This window comes from Pogoniulus pusillus, chromosome 15, assembly GCF_015220805.1.
Source record: "Pogoniulus pusillus isolate bPogPus1 chromosome 15, bPogPus1.pri, whole genome shotgun sequence".
NCBI classification, from domain to species: Eukaryota; Metazoa; Chordata; class Aves; order Piciformes; family Lybiidae; genus Pogoniulus; species Pogoniulus pusillus.
Genome location: NC_087278.1, coordinates 20337307 through 20359753, shown reverse-complemented (window position 1 = coordinate 20359753; position 22447 = coordinate 20337307). Strand labels below are relative to the sequence as shown.

The 22447-nt window shown below is 51.2% G+C and overlaps 1 protein-coding gene across 2 annotated transcripts in view; it reads right to left on the bottom strand.

Moving 5' to 3' along the window:
* Positions 1 to 22447, bottom strand: part of TMTC1 (transmembrane O-mannosyltransferase targeting cadherins 1) — a 99079-nt gene that overhangs the window by 20487 nt on the left and 56145 nt on the right. For both annotated transcript variants that reach the window (XM_064155638.1, XM_064155639.1), the window contains exons 11-12: positions 13592 to 13705; positions 467 to 610 (exon numbers count right to left, since the gene is read on the bottom strand). In XM_064155638.1, coding sequence (XP_064011708.1) covers positions 467 to 610; positions 13592 to 13705 — 258 coding nt within the window. The remainder of the gene's footprint in view (positions 1 to 466; positions 611 to 13591; positions 13706 to 22447) is intronic.

Genomic DNA, 22447 nt, shown 5'->3' with positions numbered 1-22447 from the left:
GGCTGAGAGCCCTGGGGGTGTTTAGTCTGGAGAAGAGACCGAGAGGAGATCTGATCCATGTATACAAACATCTGAGGGGTGGGGGTCAAGTGGAGGAGGCCAAGCTCTTTTTGCTGGTCAGCAGCAATAAGCCAAGGAGCAATGGATGCAAACTGGAGCATAGAAGGCTTCAGCTCAGCGTGAGGAGAAACTTATTTGCAGTGAGGGTGACAGAGCCCTGGGGCAGGCTGCCCAGAGAGGTTGTGGAGTCTCCTTCTCTGGAGGCTTTCAAAACCTGCCTGGATGAGTTCCTGTGCAGACTACCCTGGGTGATGCTACCTTGACAGGGAGGTTGGACTTTATCCCTGGAGGTCCCTTCCAACCTTTGAAGTTCTGTGATTCATCAGTTGGCTTAAGAGAGTCTAATTCCTTGATGTGTGTGCAGAGCAGAGGGATTCCCCTGGTGCCAGTTCCACACTCCACTTACTTGAGCAGGTTGCCGAGGTTGAAGAGAGCACGGTTGTGCTGAGGGTTTAACTGGAGGGCTCGTCTGTAGTAGTCCTGTGCCTCCACCACTTCTTTGGTCAGTGTCCCCAGGTTGTTGAGAGCACTTGCATGACGAGGGTACAGCCTAGGAAAGATGAAATATCAAGCTATAGACACTCATTCATTGACAAATCAAGCTGAGGGCACCAGTGCTGCCACCACTGCTGTCAGCTAGGAAATCACAGAATGGTTTAGGTTGGAAGGGAGCTCAAGGATCATCCAGTTCCAATCTCCTGACATAGGCAGGGACACCTCCCACTAGAACAGGTTGCTCATCCAACCTGGCTTTGAACACCTCCAGGGCAGGTTGTGGAGCACAGAAGCACCCAATGTGATCTTTGATTGGGTGCTTCTGTCCTCCACAACCTCCCTGGGCAACCTGTGCCTCACTGCAAAGAACTCCTTCCTAACATCCACTTTCCATCTCCCCTCTGCCAGTTCAAACCCATTCCCCCTTGTCCTGTCATGACAAGACCTTGTCAATAGTCCCTCCCCAGCCTTCCTGGAGCCCCCTTCAGATACTGGAAGGCCACTCCAAGGTGTCCTCAAAACCTTCTCTTCTCCAGGCTGCAGAGCCCCAACTCTTGTAGCCTGTCCTCAGAGCAGAGCTGCTGCAGCCCTCTGAGCAGCTTTGTGCCCCTCCTCAGGACTGGCTCCAACAGTTGCATGTCCTTGTGCTGGTTTCCCTTTGTTTGCTGCAGGTTCTGATGGGATCCTGAGGATCCTTTTAACTTCCCAAGCAGAGTGCAAACCAGATCTTCTCCTACAGACCCTGTACACCTTCAGGTCAAAAGGGAACACTGAATATCTTTCAAAACCTATTTCACCCTCCAAGCAAGAGGCAAAGCAACCTAGGCAGCTTGAATGTCTTCATTCAAAGTGCTCTGCAAACAAGCCAGAGCTGCTCTGCCAAACTCCAGGAGAAACAGGCACATGCCAGTAACTGATCTACAATGCCTCATACAGCTAAGCAAAAGAAGATCCAGAAGTCTTCTTTCCACTCAACATCAAGCCTAGCAGACAGGGACTGCAAAAGCCATATAGACAGAGGCAGATCATTCAAGCATGCAGCCACCACTCTTAGTAACTAAGGACTGCAGCCTCTGTCAACATCCCTCCCATAGACATAAGCATCCTGTTTGTCAGAGGTACCCACTCCTGCTGCTGCAAGCCCTCAGGAGCACTGCTCAGCATCTCCATCCACCCACACCACTGCATTCACTGCTCAAAGGAGTTCTGAAGAGGTCCCTAATGGATCTTTTTGCAGAGTAGCAAAGAGTAGGAAACTCATGGTGAGGCTGCAGTTGGCATAGAAACGGTATCACTTTCCATCAGTGAAGCTACCCAGCGAGGCTGCAGCACTTTGGGATGTGAGAGGCTGCCTGTGTTTTGCATCAGCAAAAGATGAGACAGTGGCTGCTGCTTAGTCTTGACCTTGGCTCTAAAATCCAGTTGGTATCAAGGCTGAGCTGTCCTAGATGAAGCAGGCTGGAAGAAATGCTTTCCACAGCAGTATTAAGGGAAGATGCACCAAGGGAAAAGACCAAGCTTGCTTGCCTGCTTGTCAGCAGCTGGCACACAGCACTGTGTGATACCTTGAGCAGCAACTGGAGTGAAAACTGTCCTGTCTAACTCAGGGCAAGTGACTGAGCACCCAGTCTCGACCCCCATTTCTTCTCTGGGATATTCATACTGCTTTGGACCAAAAAAACAGACTGGGAGTGAAATTGTTGAGGCTTTCTTTCCAGTTGGCTGGGATAAAAGCTGTGCACTATTCCTGGCAGTGCTCACACATAAAACCATCCCTAGCCTCTGACATCATAGAATTAACCAAGTTGGAAGAGACCTCCAAGCTCAGCCAGCCCAACCTAGCACTCAGCCCTACCAATCAACTAGACCATGGCACTAAGTGCCTCATCCAGCTTTTGCTTCAACACCTCCAAGGACAGCGACTCCACCACCTCCCTGGGCAGCCCATTCCAAGGGTAAATCACTTCCAGAACTCAGCACTGCCTGCTTTCAGCCTTGTTTCATAAGGAGCAAAGCTTACGTGGTGGTGCCTGGCGTGCGTGCACACATGTGAGAGATGGAGAGGCAGCCTGCCTCTCTACCCCCAGAACACCTTTGGAGCCTCTTGGCCACCACCAGCCAACCTGACAGCACACACTATGTTCCTCCAACTGTCAGAAAACCACTGCCTGAGTGATGCTGGGAGATGCTGCCAGATTAGACAGGTAATTCTCAGTGTAACTCTGAGTGAAATAGGCAGGGGTGGGTTGTGCTAGTTTGAGCCTAGCTGGGATATTTTAGTGAGAGGAATGAGATGCTAGGCTGTGAAAAGGAAACAATGGTGATGGCTGCTGCACTCAGAGCCTTGCTGAGATGGATAAGAACAAGAACACAAATATAGATAACAGAGTTGCTCTCTGGCTCTGGCTGCCTCCCTTCTCTCCCTAACCTGCTCTCTGTGTGACTAATCCCTCTGCTTCTAACCCCCCTTGCCCATTCTCCAAACTCACCCTGAAGGTCAGGCAAAGTCTGGGATAAGTTAGAGGGGTGGGGAGAAGGTGGAAGGGTGGTTGGGAGCCCTCCTGGGGACTCAGGTTTCTGGCAGGGCTGCTGTGTTTCTGTATTACCTTTAACTTGTCCATTTCTGTCTATAGCTGTAGATATTGTAACCACCTGCTTGGATACTGAGCTAAGCTGTGAATATAAAGCTCCATTCTAATTCCCAGTTCAGCTGAGTCTAGTCTGGGTGATCTTCTTAAGTGTGGGGGAGTCAGGTCACACCCAAACCATTACAGCCTCCATTAAGGGAGAGACTGCCACGTGAGCTCAGCACTCTCACCAGACACCAGATAACCCATGCTGACAAATCCCTCATCCCATGGCAAAAGCTCCTGGAACGTCAGGGAGCCTAACTGCAAGGCAGAGAACTCTGGAGAAAGCAGACTTCACTGCTCCTCCAACAACTTGTTAGCAGGGCTGTCATTAAAACATCTCCCAGCACCCCCAGGTACTGGTAGCCAGGCAGGGCTTTCTGCCTGGCTGCTCTCCAGCCATGTTGTCCCCAGCCTGTAGCACTGCTTGATGCAGAGGTTGCCTCACCCTCACATCTCATTATTTACTGGAAGTGTCAGAAGACCATCACCAGGATGAGGAGGCCTCCAGTTACCTTGAAGTCTCTTCATGGTAACACTCAGAAATCAGATCTTGTCTTACAAGCAGCCAGGACACCAAGAGGCAAGGAATCAGCTGTTGGAACACAAATACTTTGGTCCTGCAGCTTCTCTTCAGTGACAAAGCTTTCTGCCTGACACACACAGAGCTGCATTTTCCTTGCCACCACCACTGATAATGGTAACAGTCTGCAGGCAATATCCTTCTTGCTGTGCATCTGAGGAGGCAAAAACTCCTCTAGGCTTCACCTAATCACATGCAAGGGCTGCATTATTTATGAAAGAAAGCTGAATTTCATTACATTTCTCCTACAAGAAGCAGTCCATGTGCAAAAAAACAACCCCCCAAAGCAGTTTGTCCTTTCTTCTAGAAACCAGAATGGTTGCCTTCAAAATCCTGCACTGAGAGCTGTGCCCAGGTGGCCAAGAAAGCCAATGGCATCCTGGGCTGGCTCAGGAGCAGTGTGGGCAGCAGGACAAGGGAGGATCTTCTGCCCCTGGACTCAGCACTGCTCAGGCCACACCTTGAGTGCTGTGTCCAGTTCTGGGGTCCTCCATTCAAGAGAGATGTTGAGGTGCTGGAAAGTGTCCAGAGAAGGGCAGCAAGGCTGGTGAGGGGCCTGGAACACAAACCCTATGAGGAGAGGCTGCAGCCTGCAGCAGAGGAGGCTCAGGGCAGAGCTCATTGCTGTCTGCAGCTCCCTGAAGGGAGGTTGTAGCCAGATGGGGTTGGGTTCTTCTGCCAGGCAAGCAGCAACAGAACAAAGGGACACAGTGTGAAGTTGTGCCAGGGGAGGTCTAGGCTGGATGTTAGGAGGAAGTTGTTGGCAGAGAGAGTGATTGGCATTGGAATGGGCTGCCCAAGGAGGTGGGGGAGTTGCTGTGCCTGGAGGTGTTGAAGCCAAGCCTGGCTGGGGCACTTAGTGCCATGGTCTGGTTGCTTGGCCAGGGCTGGGTGCTAGGTTGGACTGGATGAGCTTGATTCTATGATAACTCTGTAAATGGGGAAAAAAGTCCTTTTAAAACACCCAAGGAAAGCAACTCTTAAAAGCATCTTTCCAACCAGACTGGGAATTTATTTCTAAGGAGAAGACAAGTGGGATGTTTCCCTGCTGCAGAATGAATAATTCAAATGATTCCTCCAGTGCTGTGGCTGCAAATGTCAGAACAAATTCAAGCAGCTTTCCCCTTTGCTATTCCAGGTACACCCTGCACAAGGACTCCTCCAAGTAATTATTCTCACTTATTTCAGGCTAGCAAAAGTCCCCCCCGATACCACCCAACAAAAAGCCTCACTAACTTGTAGAGTTAAGAGATTGGCACAAGGAGATAACCAGGGGTAAACCACAGAGAGCCATCAAGAAGCTGGGGAGCATTTCTTTGGCTCTTAATTTCATGCAGGTTTGGCAACACATCTGAACTACAAGACAATTCCAGGAGACAAAAAAAAAGGGAGAGACAGGGAGAGAAATTTGTTGTCATGGCTACACCACCACCAAGAACTGTGATTCTTTTAATGCAGTTTAAGAGAGACTTCTCAAACAACAGGCAAGCTCTGCTTGCAGTCCTGCCTTTAAACAGCCTTTGGTCTGCTGCCAGAAGTAGTTCAGGGGCAAAAGGCTTTGCCTGACAACTCCCACCCCTCACCTTGCTCTTGCATGGCTGCCTGAGAGCAGAGAGCAACAGGGATGGGGCCAGGCTAATGTGCAGTTATCCATGGAAACTGCCACAGTAGGGGAAAAGGCTGCACCACCAGCAGCTCCCACAGCCACCAAAGGGCACAAGAGGCTATCAAAAGAAGTGCAGAGCCATGGTCAAGGAAAGAATGGATCAGGCACTTAGTGCCATGGTTGAGTTGACTGGATAGGGCTGGGTGCTAGGTTGGAGTGGATGAGCTTGGAGGTCTCTTCCAACCTGCTTGATTCTATGATTGGACAGGGCTGGGTGCTAGGTTGGAGTGGTTGAGCTTGGAGGTCTCTTCCAACCTGCTCGATTCTATGATTGGACAGGGCTGGGTGCTAGGTTGGAGTTGATGAGCTTGGAGGTCTCTTCCAACCTGCTCGATTCTATGATTGGACAGGGCTGGGTGCTAGGTTGGAGTTGATGAGCTTGGAGGTCTCTTCCAACCTGCTCGATTCTATCATTGGACAGGGCTGGGTGCTAGGTTGGAGTTGATGAGCTTGGAGGTCTCTTCCAACCTGCTTGATTCTATGATTCTGTGATTCCCTGGAGGTGTTCAAGGCCAGGTTGGATGAGGTGTCCCTGGTTGATTCTATAAAGAGAGGAGCTGGCCATATAACCTCCCCCATGGCACAGCAGCCCAGCCAGCAGGAACAGCAGCCCACAGGCACCCTGCCTCCAGTAAACCCTTTCACTAACCTGAGCATCCAAGGCAGATGGGCAAACACAAGGGACAGCAGCCATGCTGTACCCTAATATCAAGGGAAACCTCTCCAGGACACAAACAGGAAAAGAAGAGAAGCTGAATAGTTTTAACTGACAAAAGCTTCAGGAGTCCTTTGAGTACAGCATCCATGAAGAAGAAACACAAACCAAAAAGCACAGCTTATGAAGAGGGAGGTCACTGAAAACACAAACCTGTGGCAGATCAATCAATACCACCACTTAAGTTTTTTCATCCAATTCTCAAACTAGGGCAGGAGGGGGGAGGAAAAAAAAAAGGAGATTTTAAGTCAAAACAATGTCAGAACTAAATATGAGTTAAAAAACCCCTTCCCTGCCTAACTCACACGTTCCCTGCAGTGCCAAGGCAACAGCAGCTTACCAAACTGGGCTGCTTGCTTATGCCCTCACATCAAGAATTTATGCAGGATCCACCCAAGTCCTGAAAATCCTGGAAACTACTCATGCCCAGCACAGGACTTAAAATTCACAACACATCCAGCCTGCAGACAGTGTGAATGGTGCAGGCACCTCCACAGAGCACACAGGAATCATAGAATAGAATGGTTTGGGTTGGAAGGGACCTCAAAGATCATCCAGTTCCAACCTCCTGCCATAGGGAGGGACACCTCTGACTAGAACAGGTCACTCAAGGCCTCATCCAGCCTGGCCTTGACCACCTCCAGGGAGACTGTGGAAGACAGAAGCACCCAATGTGATCAAAGATTCTGTGATCCACAACCTCCCTGGGCAACCTGTGCCAGTGTCTCACCACCCTCACTGCAAACAACCCTTTCCTAACATCCACTTTCAATCTCCCCTCTGCCAGTTCAAACCCATTCCTCCTTGTCCTGTCATTACAAGACTTTGTCAATAGTCCCTCCCCAGCCTTCCTGTAAGCTCCTTTCAGATACTGGAAGGCCACTCCAAGGTGTCCTCAAAGTCTTCTCTTCTCCAGGCTGCAGAGCTGCTGGAGCCCTCTGAGCAGCTTTGTGCCCCTCCTCTGGACTGGCTCCAACAGTTGCATGTCCTTGTGTTGGTTTCCCTTTGCTTGCTGCAGGTTGTGATGGGATCCTGATGATCCTCTTCCATTCCCAAGGAGAGTGCAAACCAGATCTTCTCCTACAGACCCTGCACACCTTCAGGGTATACTCCTTGTGTTAGGTGCTTTGATCACATTGGGTGCTTCTGGGCTCCACAACCTCCCTGGAGGTGTTCAGGACCAGGATGGATGAGGCCTTGAGTGACCTGCTCTAGTGGGAGATGTCCCTGGCTATGGCAGGGGGTTGGAACTGGATGATCCTTGAGGTCCCTTCCAACCTAAACCATTCTATGATTCTATGACAACTGGATCTGCTTTTTTCTGTTAGCTGTACTTGACCATTCCCTCCCAGCCCCCCTCCCAGGCCAGGCTGAATGACCTGTTTTAGTGGGAGGTGTCCCAGCCTATGGCAGGAGGTTTGGAACTGGATGGTCTTTGAGGTCCCTTCCAACCTAACCCATTCTATGACAAATGCCTGCAGCATCCACTAACAGAAGGCATCCTACAAAGCCTCCATGAAGCTGCTTCCTCAAATGCTTAACCAGAAGGCTTGCTCCCAGGGCCTGACCTAAGCAACATTAAAGTGCCAGAAGGACACTGCTGGTTTCAGGAGCAAAGGCAGCCCTGGCAGTCACAGCAGAGCAGTGTTGTGCATGTTTCTGGCTCCCTGTAAAAAGCAGGCTAACAAATGGTGCTGGTATTTTAATTCTTTCCAGAAATAAATCACAGATGGTATTTAAGGGCCACCTGCAGTCAGTGCTGAGAGGCATTTTCAAGGCACACAGACATATAAAGGGGCTGGATGAACACAACTGGTTTTCTTTAACTGCATGGAGAGGGCAATTTAACTGAATTTAACCAACCTCAGATACTGCTGATTTAAGGTAGGTAAAAAAATCAGCAGGAAGGTGTGTGGGAAAGCTCAGCAAGAAACCTGAGCCTGCCTTAGAGCATGAAGGCTTTGTGTCTCAAGTGGATTGAGGAGAAAGAGCAGCCTTGCTTCCTCCTTTTCTAGCTGTTGCAGGGATGTTAGGAACCCATTCCGTTCTCTCAGTGAGGGACATGGACATCAAGAAGCATCCTAGAATCAGCCAGGGTTGGAAGGGACCACAAGGATCATTTAGGGTCAACCCCCCTGCCATGCCCAGGGACACCTGTGCTGGTTTGAAGCTAGCCTCCTCTGTCTAGCCTGCACTTGAATACCAAGCATGGCCTCATGGACAAGAGGAGGCTCCCAGGTGACCTTCCAGTATCTGAAGGGGGCAGACAAAAATGCTGGGGAGGGACTTTTTAGGCTATCAGGTAGTGACAGGTCTAGGGGGAATGGAGCAAAGCTGGAGGTACTTAGTGCCATGGTCGGGTTGATTGGCCAGGGCTGGGTGCTAGGTTGGACTGGCTGAGCTTGGAGGTCTCTTCCAACCTGATTGATTCTATGATTCTAAGTTCTTCAGCATGAGAGTGGTGAGAGCCTGGACTGGGTTGCCCAGGGAGGTGGTTGAGGCCCCATCCCTGCAGGTGTTTAAGGTCAGGCTGGATGAGGCTCTGGCCAGCCTGATCTAGGGTAGGGTGTTGTAGTGGTTGGGGTGTTCCCCACCCCTCCCCACTATGTAAATCACCCAGACTAGACTCAGCCAGCTCTGGAAATCAAAGATCACATTGGGTGCTTCTGTGCTCCACAACCTCCCTGGTTCAAGGCCAGGTTGGATGAGGCCTTGAGTGCCCTGTTCTAGTGGGAGGTGTCCCTGGCTATGGCATGGGGTTGGAACTGGATGATCCTTGAGGTCCCTTCCAACCTAAACCATTCTATGACAGGGAGTAAGACAAAGCCACTTTGAGAACTAACATTCTGAACCAGTGCAATAGCAGCAGGGAAAGGTGACTTCTCTGCCCCTCTCCCCCCCATTTATTAACAAATAAAGGCTCTGCTGGTGTCCTGTCTCTGTCTGGCACCTCACACTCACTGAGGAGTGATAAAACAGCATCCTTTCCCACAGCTATGGCTGCAGCATCACCTGCCTACCTCACAGGAGCACTCAACAGCCACACAGCAATCCACCCTTCTGGCAGAACAGCAGCACACAGGAAGGCATCGTTATGTTGGTGGAGGGGTAACTGCCAGCAGCCCAAGCAGCCAAGTGTGGCCTGGCAGAAGCACTTCTGCTCAGCAAACAGCTGGGCTCACTCAGCAGAGACTAAGCAGGCTGAAACTGTAATTTGGCAAAGCTTTAGAAGCCACTTGGAGTGATGGATGGGCCATCAGCCACGTGCCACAGATGAAGCTGGCCCAGCACGATGATGCTCTCCCTTTACTATCTCCCAGCAACTCTTTCCTGGGTGGCAGCAGTCCACATCCTTATTGATTCCATTTCCTTATTAAATCCCTTATTGATCTGCTCACTCTGCACTAGGCAGAGACAATATTTTGATCTCCTGTACTTCTGACAGCACTGCCTCTTGAGTTGTGTCTTCTGTAATCTGGAGAGTGTGGATCCACCTAGACTCACCTGGAGAGCAGATACCCAGTGAGGGGTACCTGGGGGAGATCAGGCAAGCTCCTTGTATCAGCATCTGAAGTGCTGCTATGCCTACTACCTGATATGGAGATGAAGAGAGCTGCTGAGGTACTGGAATGTGTCCAGAGAAGGGCAGCAAGGCTGGGGAGGGGCCTGGAGCACAGCCCTGGGAGGAGAGGCTGAGGGAGCTGGGGGGGTGCAGCCTGCAGAAGAGGAGGCTCAGGGCAGAGCTCATTGCTGTCTGCAGCTACCTGAAGGGAGGCTGTAGCCAGGTGAGGTTGGCCACTTCTCTCAGAACAGGGGGACAGAGTCTCAAGTTGTGCCAGGGGAGGTCTAGGCTGGATGTTAGGAGGAAGTTGTTGTCAGAGAGAGTTATTGGCATTGGAATGGGCTACCCAGGGAGGTGGTGGAGTCGCTGTGCCTGGAGGTGTTGAAGCAAAGCCTGGATGAGGCATTTAGTGCCATGGTCTGGTTGAGTGGACAGGGCTGGGTGCTAGTTTGGACTGGAGGAGCTTGGAGCTCTCTTCCAGCCTGCTTGATGCTATGGGTGCTTCAGCTCCCCAGCTGTTCTTCCATTTTCAGGTCAAGCCAGTGTCCAAAAATACTCTGGACTGCCAAAATCTGGTCAGGGTACCACAGCTTCCTTCTCTCTAAATGTAGAGTAATTGGTTTACAACCAGAGCAGAGACTGCACAGTTGGAGTCTGTGAGGATGGACATGAAATCTATTCTCATCTGCAGTACCTGTCTAGGGTCTTCCACTATATTGATCACCACACACTGCCTGTCCCACGTCCATCACCTGCTCCATTCCAACAAAGGCTGCACCTAGTGGAGGCTGCAAGGCCTGCACACAAGCCCAGGCACTGCAGAAGAGGTACACCTGTGGATAAACCTGGGGTGTAACTCTCAACAGGAGCACACACTGCACTTCTCATGCTGGCTTAGTGCACAGGCCCTGAACCATGTTCCTGTGACAGAGGTGGGAAGAAAGGGTGAAAAGTAAGGAAAGCAGAACTGCAGAGACAAGGGGGTTGGATCAAGCAGTACAGCAACAGATCCAACAGGAAACTCCCAGCTCCTGGCCTGTGCTGCCAGCTCAGATTGCAAACGTGCAAGATGCTTGCACAGAGGCTTTTCAGCAGTGCCAACTAATGCTGCAATCACTGAAGCAAGTGGAGTGCCAGCACCAGCGCCACCAAAACACCAAGCACAGCTGGGTCTGTGTGGTTCCAAGCCTCTATGAGGCTTTGGATGCTCTACAAACAGCAGCAGCAGCACAAACCATGCTAGCTAATAAAGCAGAGGAAACATTTGCAGCCATTTCTCAGAACAGAGCCTTTCATAATTTAAAGAGTGCAGAGCAGAAGGCAGGATTGCAACAGCAATAAATGGGTGCTGCTGAGTTAGAAGGGCAAAATCTTTCCTCAGCAAATCCCATTTATGCAAGCAGAGAGCAAAGGCAGTGTCAGTAGGAGTAGTTATGCTTCTCTGGGTATTAGCACGTGGGTAATTTCATAGAACCAAAGAATCAACCAGCTTGGGAGAGACCTCCAAGCTCAGCCAGCCCAACCTAGCACCCAGCCCTGGCCAATCAACCAGACCATGGCACTAAGTGCCCCAGCCAGGCTTGGCTTAGACACCTCCAGGGATGGTGACTCCACCACCTCCCTGGGCAGTCCATTCCAATGCCAATCACTCTCTCTGCCAACAACTTCCTCCTAACATCCAGCCTAGACCTGCCCTGGCACAGCTTGAGACTCTGTCCCCTTCTTCTGTTGCTGCTTGCCTGGCAGCAGAGCCCAACCCCACCTGGCTACAGCCTCCCTTCAGGCAGCTGCAGACAGCAATGAGCTCTGCCCTGAGCCTCCTCTGCTGCAGGCTGCACACCCCCAGCTCCCTCAGCCTCTCCTCACAGGGCTCTGCTCCAGGCCCCTCACAGCTTTGTCGCCCTCCTGTGGACACCTTCCAGTACTGCAACTTCTCTCTTGAATGGAGGAGCCCAGAACTGGACACAGCACTCCAGGTGTGGCCTAAGCAGAGTTTAGCACAGGGGCAGAAGAACCTCCCTTGTCCTGCTGCCCACACTGCTCCTGAGCCAGCCCAGGATGCCATTGGCTCTGCTGCCCACCTGGGCACTGCTGCCTCATCTTCAGCCTACTCTCTCCCAGCACCCCCAGTTCCCTCTCTGCCTGCCTGCTCTCAGCCACTCTGTCCCCAACCTGTAATGCTGCTTGGGGTTGTTGTGGTCCAAGTGTAGAACCCTGCCCTTGGCCCTGTTCAATCTCTTCCCATTTCTGTCAGTCCCTCTTCTTTTTTAACTTAGAATAGGCTTCTCTGGTAAGTTGGAGAAAGTTCAGAGACTAACTGCAGGAACACCTGGAGGACTGCAGGAAATCTCCTAACACAATCAAACCCCAGCAGCTACTTGAAGGAGTCATGTCAAGAAGTAGGTTAAAGGAGAAGTTGATTCACCTTTTGGAAAACAGATTTTTGACAATGGGGCCTTCAGTGCAACATCTGAAGGTGTAAACAAATCCAGTAAGTGGAAGCTGATGTTAAACAAATCAGACTAAAAATAAGAGAGGACCTTTTCAATAGCCAAGGCAATTAACTCCCACTATGATTTACTGAGGCTTGTGCTGGCTTTTCCATTCCTGGAAACACTAAAAGAACAGGATCCAGGTTTTTCTAGATGACTTCCTTAATGTCCAGCACAGTAACACAGAATGGGATCAGCTCACCAAAGCTAACCATCACCTTTACCCAGCTTCACTGACAATGAGCTTCTGTCTCCCCAGCTTAACTTGGGTAGTAAGGAGCCCTCAGACAGCCTGTTACAGCCCTCTCAGCTGGCCAGAAGACAAAACACAGCTGTAATTTCTGGAGCTTCCTGCCACACCACATGCCAGGAAACAACATTCCTGGCACCTCCTGAAGTGCTCTGTGGAACTCAGCTCTGCCTTTTCTCTCCAGCAGAGCCACTCCTCGCTTTGTCTGACCCTCCCACGCATACTTTTATTCCCAAAGATATTAGCTGAACCATCAATGTCTGCTTTTCCTTGCCACTCCCTCTCATCCCTTTTCCTGCAATCACCCCCCTGAGACTCTTGTCACTTCTCCCAGTCCTCCAGGACCGGGAGAGAGAGGTTTGGGTGAGCTGCTGGCTGCACTGAGCACTGACTGGGCAGGGGAAGCAGCAGCTATGCTAACACCCCTGGCAGCAGCAGCAAGCAAGGGTGCTGCTCGCAGGGAGTGACCCCATTCACACAGAACACATGGTCAGAAAGGTCCTCCAGAGGTCCCACAGGGGATGTGCCCTATTACAGACCAACCTTGAGCCCAGATTAGCCACACATCTACGGACCAGGTAATTCACGCTCTTGCTTCAGCTTCCCCCTGTCTAGAAGTGCAGTACTGACATTTACCCTGTTACTGCACAAGAGCATGTTCAGAATCAGTTAGTTCAGTGTTCATGCAAGGCTCTGTGGACAGAAGCCTCAATGCAAGTAGTGAGCACTGCTGTTAACTGCTGCACTTCAGATGGCTACAGCACTGCCACTTTCCAGCCATGCACCATTAACAGTTTACTAAGATAAACGGCCTAGGAACCAGAAACTGCCTTGATGACAACTACCTCCTGCTCAGCAGCATTGCTCTCTGTGTAGCTATGGTAACACTTCTATTTCATACACCAAAGTGTGCACACACACCCCACAAACACGTGGATCTGGAGGGAAATGAGGTGATCTCCTTTAAAGCCACAGAAACATCAGGCCAGCAAGCTTCTCCCAGCCCTTAAAAGCAAAGCTGCCTACTCCCTGCCCTTGGAAGCCACGGATGAGGAGTAGGTAGTTTGTCCCATGCCACTGGGCCAGTGGCAGGCTGCACCATGCAGGTGGAGCCCCCCCAGGCCCCCAGGGGACTTACTTGAGAGCAGTTTTGTAGTGGTAGATTGCCTCAGCATTACGGCCCTGGTCCTTCAGAAAGTTGGCGTAGTTGTAGTGCACCTTGGCGTTGTGGGGCAGAGTCTTCACTCCTGAGCTGTGAAGAGGAACAGAAGCAGGATGGTGTTAGTGGCCAGGTTCCTCCCCCTGCCCTAAGGTCCTCCTTCTTCTCGTGGTCCCTTTGTCTGAGAATTCTGCTTGGATTTTGAGCACTTTGCCACCTCCTGAGCCCTTGTCCAACACAACTTCTATTGCAACCCCAAGCTCGCCCCATGCACTGGTACACCATATGCTCCAAGCAGACAGAAGTAAGAGGCAGCAATTCAACTTGGCCTGGTTGCTGTCACTGCACGTACCCCTAGCATAAACAATGCCTGTGGCCCAGTGTCACTGCACTTAGAAATGTGAATTCTCCCACTGGGAGACCTCAGAAAGGTGAATATTGAGACGGGAAGCACCCAGCGCTTGCTACAGCACAGCCAGAGCAGGCTCCCTGCTGCTGCAAGCTCAGCTTCACAAAGCACCTTATGAAGACCTTGATCTAAATCTGTCAGCTACAGGTACCAGCCAGAAGGTATGGATCCCACAGGCAGCAGCCACCAGGGGGGATGCAGAGCATGCTCCCAGTCCTGACCCAGTACGCCTGCATGGCTCAAGGTTAAAGAGAGGGGAGAAAAGACAACAGGAGCAGGTACACCATGGAAACATTTCCCCTGCAAGAACAGGGTGCAGTCAGCACTGTGTTTAATGTGAGAATCCTTTCCAGCACATACACAGGAGCTCTCTGAGGCAATGGGAAATAAGGATAGAGGAATCTGGTTATGTAAAAGCAGACAAAGGACTGTTTCTTGCTCACAAGTAGATTCCTGTCAGCTGCTATCTTTTCTCTGCCCATCATCTCTGACTCTCCTGTCTCAGGTAGGAAAAGTGAATCACAGAATTTCTTAGATTGGAAAAGACCTTCAAGATCATTGAGTCCAATCAATTTAGTTTCACACTGACAAGTCCCTGACTAAACCAAATCCCTCAAATCACTACGAATCACTGTGACTGGAAAGGACCACTAGGATAGGCCAGTCCAACCTTCATCCCAGCAGCCTTCATCACCAGACTATAGCCTCAAGCATCAAATCCACTCTCCTTTTAAACTCCTCCAGGGATGGCAACTCCACCACCTCCCTGGGCAGCCTGTGCCAGTGCCTGACCACCTGCTCAGTAAAGAACTTCTTCCCCAACATCCAACCTAAACCTCCCTGACACAACTTGAGGCCATTTCCTCTTGTCCTATCATTAGTAACTGGGGAGAAGAGACCAGCTCCAGCCTCACTACAACCTCCTTTTAGGTAGTTGTAGAGGGCAATAAGGTCCCCTCTCAGCCTCCTCTTCTCCAGACTAAACACCCCCAGCTCCCTCAGCCACTCCTCACAGGCCTTGTTCTCCAGACCTCTCCCCAGCCTCGTTGCCCTTCTCTGCACCGCTCCAGCACCTCAGTGTCCCTCCTGTACTGTGGTGACCAAAACTGGACACAGTACTCGAGGTGTGGTCTCACAAGTGCTGAGTACAGGGACATGATCACCTCCCTCCTCCTGCTGGTCACACCATTGCTGATCCTGGCCAGGATGCTCTCGGCCTTCTTGGCCACCTGGGCACACTGGTGGCTCACATTCAGCCAGCTGGCCACCAACACCCCCAGGTGCTTTTCCACCAGGCAGCTCTCCAGCCACTCCTCCCCCAGCCTGTAGGGCTGCTGGAGGTTGCTGTGGGCACAGATTACAAAAGATAAGGAAATTCCCAAATCTTTTTGCTTTGCTTTGTCTGTCTCTCCTGTTTAACACAGCCTCTAGGGTAGTGTGCACTGCCTCTCCCCGTAGGAGAAATGCACTCACAGCTGCAAAAGCCCTTTGCTGAGAATGGCAGAGCATTGCTGAAGAAGTGTAGAGGTGAACAGGACACCTTTCTGGGATCTGCAGCCAGTGGCACCAAGCATTGCTAATGACTACCTGTGAAAGCTTTGCCCACAGCTGCTTGCAGAGTTCTGCACCACGATCTGCCCACCGAAATGAAAACTCCATCTCACAGCTGGCTTCCTCCTCAGCAGGAATGCCCACACTGCTTACTGGGAGCACAACAGGAATAAGACATTTTGTGACTAATTGCTGCACTCAATCAGTTAATTGATGCTATTCTTAAGAGAACCATTTTCTGGAACAGTTTCCACAAAGATAGACTGCAGCAGAAGCAACTAACGTGTGGCTGCTGCGCCTCTGATCGTAGCCACTGGCCTTGGGAGCTATTAGCTGCACACAACCTCTGGGCATTACTGGAATAGTAATTCTTACACATAGAAGCATTCACTGCTTCGGTGCCAGAGCTGCAGGCAGAGACAAGGACAGGCACTCAAAACTGCTGCTCTCTTGGAGCTATGAGCAGAGAGTTGCTGGCTCTGCTACAGCCCCCACCCTAACACAGCAAGTGCAGCTAAGGATGAGGAGCACATCACACACGTAGCCAGCCCTCAGGAGCACATCACACACACACACACATAACCAGCTCTCAGGAGCACATCACACACACACGTAGCCAGCTCTCAGGAGCACATCACAGACATAGCCAGCTCTCAGGAGCACATCTCACACACACACACACACACATATAACCAGCTCTCAGGAGCACATCACACACACACACACATAGCCAGCTCTCAGGAGCACATCACACACACACACATAGCCAGCTCTCAGGAGCACATCACACACACACACACACAGCCAGCTCTCAGGAGCACATCACACACACACACACACATAGCCAGCTCTCAGGAGCACATCACACACACACACACACATAGCCAGCTCTCAGGAGCACATCACACACACACACACACATAGCCAGCTCTCAGGAGCACATCACACACACACACACATAACCAGCTCTCAGGAGCACATCACACACACACACATAGCCAGCTCTCAGGAGCACATCACACACACACACACACATAGCCAGCTCTCAGGAGCACATCACACACACACACACATAGCCAGCTCTCAGGAGCACATCACACACACACACACACAGCCAGCTCTCAGGAGCACATCACACACACACACACACATAGCCAGCTCTCAGGAGCACATCACACACACACACACACATAGCCAGCTCTCAGGAGCACATCACACACACACACATAGCCAGCTCTCAGGAGCACATCACACACACACACACATAACCAGCTCTCAGGAGCACATCACACACACACACATAGCCAGCTCTCAGGAGCACATCACACACACACACACACATAGCCAGCTCTCAGGAGCACATCACACACACACACACATAGCCAGCTCTCAGGAGCACATCACACACATAGCCAGCTCTCAGGAGCACATCTCACACACACACACACACACATATAACCAGCTCTCAGGAGCACATCACACACACACACACATAGCCAGCTCTCAGGAGCACATCACACACACACACACATAGCCAGCTCTCAGGAGCACATCACACACACACACACACAGCCAGCTCTCAGGAGCACATCACACACACACACACATAGCCAGCTCTCAGGAGCACATCACACACACACACACACATAGCCAGCTCTCAGGAGCACATCACACACACACACACATAGCCAGCTCTCAGGAGCACATCACACACACACACACACATATAACCAGCTCTCAGGAGCACATCACACACACACACACATAGCCAGCTCTCAGGAGCACATCACACACACACACATAACCAGCTCTCAGGAGCACATCACACACACACACACACACATAACCAGCTCTCAGGAGCACATCACACACACACACACACACATAACCAGCTCTCAGGAGCACATCACACACACACACACACATAACCAGCTCTCAGGAGCACATCACACACACACACACACATAACCAGCTCTCAGGAGCACATCACACACACACACACACATAGCCAGCTCTCAGGAGCACATCACACACACACACACATAGCCAGCTCTCAGGAGCACATCACACACACACACACACAGCCAGCTCTCAGGAGCACATCACACACACACACACACACATAGCCAGCTCTCAGGAGCACATCACACACACACACACACACACACACAACCAGCTCTCAGGAGCACATCACACACACACACACATAGCCAGCTCTCAGGAGCACATCACACACACACACACACACACATAACCAGCTCTCAGGAGCACATCACACACACACACACATAGCCAGCTCTCAGGAGCACATCACACACACACACACACATAGCCAGCTCTCAGGAGCACATCACACACACACACACACACACATAGCCAGCTCTCAGGAGCACATCACACACACACAGAGCCAGCTCTCAGGAGCACATCACACACACACACACACAGAGCCAGCTCTCAGGAGCACATCACACACACACATAGCCAGCTCTCAGGAGCACATCACACACACACACACATAGCCAGCTCTCAGGAGCACATCACACACACACACACACAGAGCCAGCTCTCAGGAGCACATCACACACACACACACACACAGAGCCAGCTCTCAGGAGCACATCACACACACACATAACCAGCTCTCACGAGCACATCACACACACACACACACACAGAGCCAGCTCTCAGGAGCACATCACACACACACAGAGCCAGCTCTCAGGAGCACATCACACACACACACACACATAACCAGCTCTCAGGAGCACATCACACACACACACACACATAGCCAGCTCTCAGGAGCACATCACACACACACACACACACAGCCAGCTCTCAGGAGCACATCACACACACACACACACATAACCAGCTCTCAGGAGCACATCACACACACACATAGCCAGCTCTCAGGAGCACATCACACACACACACACACATAACCAGCTCTCAGGAGCACATCACACACACACATAGCCAGCTCTCAGGAGCACATCACACACACACACACATAGCCAGCTCTCAGGAGCACACACACACACACACACACATAGCCAGCTCTCAGGAGCACATCACACACACACACACACACAGCCAGCTCTCAGGAGCACATCACACACACACACACACACATAACCAGCTCTCAGGAGCACATCACACACACACACACACACATAACCAGCTCTCAGGAGCACATCACACACACACACATAGCCAGCTCTCAGGAGCACATCACACACACACACACATAGCCAGCTCTCAGGAGCACATCACACACACACACACACATAACCAGCTCTCAGGAGCACATCACACACACACACACACACATAACCAGCTCTCAGGAGCACATCACACACACACACACATAACCAGCTCTCAGGAGCACATCACACACACACACACATAGCCAGCTCTCAGGAGCACATCACACACACACACACATAGCCAGCTCTCAGGACCACATCACACACACACACATAGCCAGCTCTCAGGAGCACATCACACACACACATAGCCAGCTCTCAGGAGCACATCACACACACACACACACACACACATAACCAGCTCTCAGGAGCACATCACACACACACACACATAACCAGCTCACAGGAGCACATCACACACACACACACATGTAGCCAGCTCTCAGGAGCACATCACACACACACACACACATAGCCAGCTCCCAGGAGCACATCCGCCCCCCACACACACATAACCAGCTCTCAGGAGCACATCACACACACACATAGCCAGCTCTCAGGAGCACATCACACACACACACACATAGCCAGCTCTCAGGAGCACATCACACACACACACACACATAGCCAGCTCTCAGGAGCACATCACACACACACACACATAGCCAGCTCTCAGGAGCACATCACACACACACACACACATATAACCAGCTCTCAGGAGCACATCACACACACACACACATAGCCAGCTCTCAGGAGCACATCACACACACACACATAACCAGCTCTCAGGAGCACATCACACACACACACACACACATAACCAGCTCTCAGGAGCACATCACACACACACACACACACATAACCAGCTCTCAGGAGCACATCACACACACACACACACATAACCAGCTCTCAGGAGCACATCACACACACACACACACATAACCAGCTCTCAGGAGCACATCACACACACACACACACATAGCCAGCTCTCAGGAGCACATCACACACACACACACATAGCCAGCTCTCAGGAGCACATCACACACACACACACACAGCCAGCTCTCAGGAGCACATCACACACACACACACACACATAGCCAGCTCTCAGGAGCACATCACACACACACACACACACACAACCAGCTCTCAGGAGCACATCACACACACACACACATAGCCAGCTCTCAGGAGCACATCACACACACACACACACACACATAACCAGCTCTCAGGAGCACATCACACACACACACACATAGCCAGCTCTCAGGAGCACATCACACACACACACACACATAGCCAGCTCTCAGGAGCACATCACACACACACACACACACACATAGCCAGCTCTCAGGAGCACATCACACACACACAGAGCCAGCTCTCAGGAGCACATCACACACACACACACACAGAGCCAGCTCTCAGGAGCACATCACACACACACATAGCCAGCTCTCAGGAGCACATCACACACACACACACATAGCCAGCTCTCAGGAGCACATCACACACACACACACACACAGAGCCAGCTCTCAGGAGCACATCACACACACACACACACACAGAGCCAGCTCTCAGGAGCACATCACACACACACATAACCAGCTCTCACGAGCACATCACACACACACACACACACAGAGCCAGCTCTCAGGAGCACATCACACACACACAGAGCCAGCTCTCAGGAGCACATCACACACACACACACACATAACCAGCTCTCAGGAGCACATCACACACACACATAGCCAGCTCTCAGGAGCACATCACACACACACACACATAGCCAGCTCTCAGGAGCACACACACACACACACACACATAGCCAGCTCTCAGGAGCACATCACACACACACACACACACAGCCAGCTCTCAGGAGCACATCACACACACACACACACACATAACCAGCTCTCAGGAGCACATCACACACACACACACACACATAACCAGCTCTCAGGAGCACATCACACACACACACATAGCCAGCTCTCAGGAGCACATCACACACACACACACATAGCCAGCTCTCAGGAGCACATCACACACACACACACACATAACCAGCTCTCAGGAGCACATCACACACACACACACACACATAACCAGCTCTCAGGAGCACATCACACACACACACACATAACCAGCTCTCAGGAGCACATCACACACACACACACATAGCCAGCTCTCAGGAGCACATCACACACACACACACATAGCCAGCTCTCAGGACCACATCACACACACACACATAGCCAGCTCTCAGGAGCACATCACACACACACATAGCCAGCTCTCAGGAGCACATCACACACACACACACACACACACATAACCAGCTCTCAGGAGCACATCACACACACACACACATAACCAGCTCACAGGAGCACATCACACACACACACACATGTAGCCAGCTCTCAGGAGCACATCACACACACACACACACATAGCCAGCTCCCAGGAGCACATCCGCCCCCCACACACACATAACCAGCTCTCAGGAGCACATCACACACACATAACAAGGTCTCAGGGGCACATCACACACACACACACATAACCAGCTCACAGGAGCACATCACACACACACACACATGTAGCCAGCTCTCAGGAGCACATGACACACACACATGTACCCAGCTCCCAGGGGATACAGTTTGAAAGGAGAGCTGCTTATGCTTAAGTATTTTAATTCTGGACTCTTTCCCTTCAAAGAGAATTTATCACTACTCCTGCTGTTCCATTTATTAAGACCATACTAATAAAGCCTCTTTCATCTGTGTGCTTGTGCTGGAGGTGGGATGCCATAGGGAAGGCAGGAATCAGTTGGAGTTCTTAGGCTGCTCTCTTCTGCATCACACTGCTCAGGCTCCCTGACCTATTTATTTTCCTTGGAGGAGTGGGGGCTGTTTCACTTTGCAAATGCACACAGCAATGACTCAGGCTTCTTGGAGTCTGTGCCGTAGGAGGTAGCAGCAAACACAGCTATGGCTGGGCTGGGGATTTTTTTAGGAGACTTTGGGCAAACATTCCTGCTAATTGATTCTTGACCAGCCAAGAACACTCTGCTCATTGACAGAGGAAACAATTTCCATAAGGAAAGCCAAGCAGGAAAGGGTGGAGGTTAAATAACAAAGTAGAGCACAAGGTTTTTCCGTCCCTGCTCTCTGCAAGCCTCCAGCCTCTCACAATTTCAATCTAAATTTCCACTGTGCTCTTCCAAACTCTCCTGTTTCCCTCTTTCCCAGCCCAGCATGCCTGCCCTTCTGCAAAGCCATGGCACTGACCTGGCTGTAATCAGAAACAAGCCCACCCTGAGTGGACGTCACTTCTCCAAAGGAGTTCCTTCCTTTGTGCCTTCCACGACATCAATAAGCAATAGAAATGGAAAATAAGCAGCAGGCATAACAATTCCTCTCTGTGTCATGACAGAAGGCCCAGGAGCCAGAAACCTGATAAATGAAACAGCAGGGGTATTTTCTAACCTCAAATCCTAGCATTACTCAAATCCCACATTATTTTTCCCTGTGAGGGTGGCAGAGCACTGGAACAGGCTGCCCAGGGGGGTTGTGGAGTCTCAGTCTCCTTCTCTGGAGAGGGAGACTCCACAAAACCCACCTGGATGTGTTCCTGTGTGATCTGCTC